Genomic DNA, 1,616 nt, shown 5'->3' with positions numbered 1-1,616 from the left:
TCCACCAACACACCCCCTCACCCCCTTCGAGGTGATTCACACTGTGGATGTGAATGAATGCTGGCAGGGGCAGCTCTCACTGTCCCTGCCACCCGCCAGCCTTCGCCAGCTTTTGGGCAAGACTGAAACGGGGGAGCCTGGGCTTCCTCTCCGCCAGTAAGGCGAACGCCAATCACAGCCATTTGGCTTGTATTTCATAGTTTGTGGGGCACTTTCAAAACCTGTCTCATTGAAACTTTGTAATAACCCACAGAGTAGCCAGTAGTAGCTGAACAGATACTGAAAGGGAACCCGGCAAAAAATTCGCTGAAGGTCAGGATGAGGCAACTGGTAAGCAGAGGAACCGGCCTTGCTAGTCCTGAGGCCGGAGGGATTCTTGTCCCCTGGCCCCGTGGGAGGCTGGGCACGTGCTCAAGATTTGAGCCAGACCCTTGTTTGCCCTAAGCACAGCGACTCACTCCCTCTGCTCCCTACTCGAGGGACCTCCAGCTGAGGAGCTGAGGCTGGGCCCCACACCCCTGTCCTGAGGTATCCAGCAGCTCTCGCTTCAAACGGGCTCCAGGCCCTGCCTCCTACTGCCTTCCTGCCCACTGCCCATGCCCGACTTGCAAGGCCCTGACTTAGTTGCTTCCTTGTCTGGGGCCCAGTGGAGGGACAGACCTAGAGGAGGCTGACATTGGTGAGCCAGCAGCGGGAACATGGAAGAAGGCAGCTAGTTATAAGAGAATGCAGGCTCTAGAACCAACACAGCCCAGCTCTGAATCCTGGCTGTGCCGCTTCATCCCTGTGTGACTGACAAGTTTCCCAACCTCTCTGCATCAGTCCTTCAGTGGTAAGATGACAGTGCTTTGTTGTCAAGATTAATTAATAGGGTTGATTGTGAGTGGTGGCTGTTCTTATCTTTATACTCTCCTTTTTTATCTTTATACTCTCCTTAGATAGCAGGCCTATCCACCCTGGTTGCTTCTGTGTTACTCAGGAGCTGACTCTGGCCCCGCCGCTGCTCACTCTCCCCATATCCTTCTCCCCAGGCTGCTCCCGGCAGATCGGCTTCTCATTTGTACGACCCAAGCTCTGTGCCTTCTCTGGCCTCTATTACTGTGACATCTGCCACCAAGACGATGCTTCAGTGATTCCGGCCAGGATCATCCACAACTGGGACCTCACCAAGCGCCCGGTGAGTCCCAAGCCCAGCCTATCACGGCCACACAGGGCTGCTGAATGATAGAGACGTTCCTCTATGCTGCTCTATGCTGCTGCTGTTCATCTGTTGGGAGGAGTGTGGCTCTAAAGAAGGCAGGGTCACTGGTTCAGGCCTCGTGATTTGGGGAAACTGATAAAGAAAAAAACTTGGTGCTGGTCTAGAGCCTCTGTGCAGAGCTCTGTCAGTGCCTGCCGTGGTCCTCAGGCAGGAGTCTGAAGATGGTTTTCTGCAGCTCCTCATGGCTGCAGACAAAACTTTAAGGCACCAGCAACTGGATGGATGGATGGGTGGGTGGATGGATGGATGGATGGATGGATGGGTGGGTGGGTGGATGGATGGATGGGTGTGTATGGATGAATGAATGGGTGGAGGGGTGGGTGGGTGGATATGGATGGGTGGATGGGTAGACGGA

General features: G+C 54.6%; 1 protein-coding gene across 4 annotated transcripts in view; it reads left to right on the top strand.

The window, feature by feature from the left end:
* PLEKHM1 (pleckstrin homology domain containing, family M (with RUN domain) member 1) overlaps positions 1-1,616 on the top strand; it is a 45,725-nt gene that overhangs the window by 31,889 nt on the left and 12,220 nt on the right. For all 4 annotated transcript variants that reach the window (XM_014537765.1, XM_005863882.2, XM_014537763.1 and 1 more), the window contains one exon: positions 1,032-1,177. In XM_014537765.1, coding sequence (XP_014393251.1) covers positions 1,032-1,177 — 146 coding nt within the window. The remainder of the gene's footprint in view (positions 1-1,031; positions 1,178-1,616) is intronic.

Source organism: Myotis brandtii, unplaced genomic scaffold, assembly GCF_000412655.1.
Source record: "Myotis brandtii unplaced genomic scaffold, ASM41265v1 scaffold1814, whole genome shotgun sequence".
Classification (NCBI taxonomy): Eukaryota; Metazoa; Chordata; class Mammalia; order Chiroptera; family Vespertilionidae; genus Myotis; species Myotis brandtii.
This window is presented reverse-complemented; position numbering and strand designations above follow the sequence as displayed.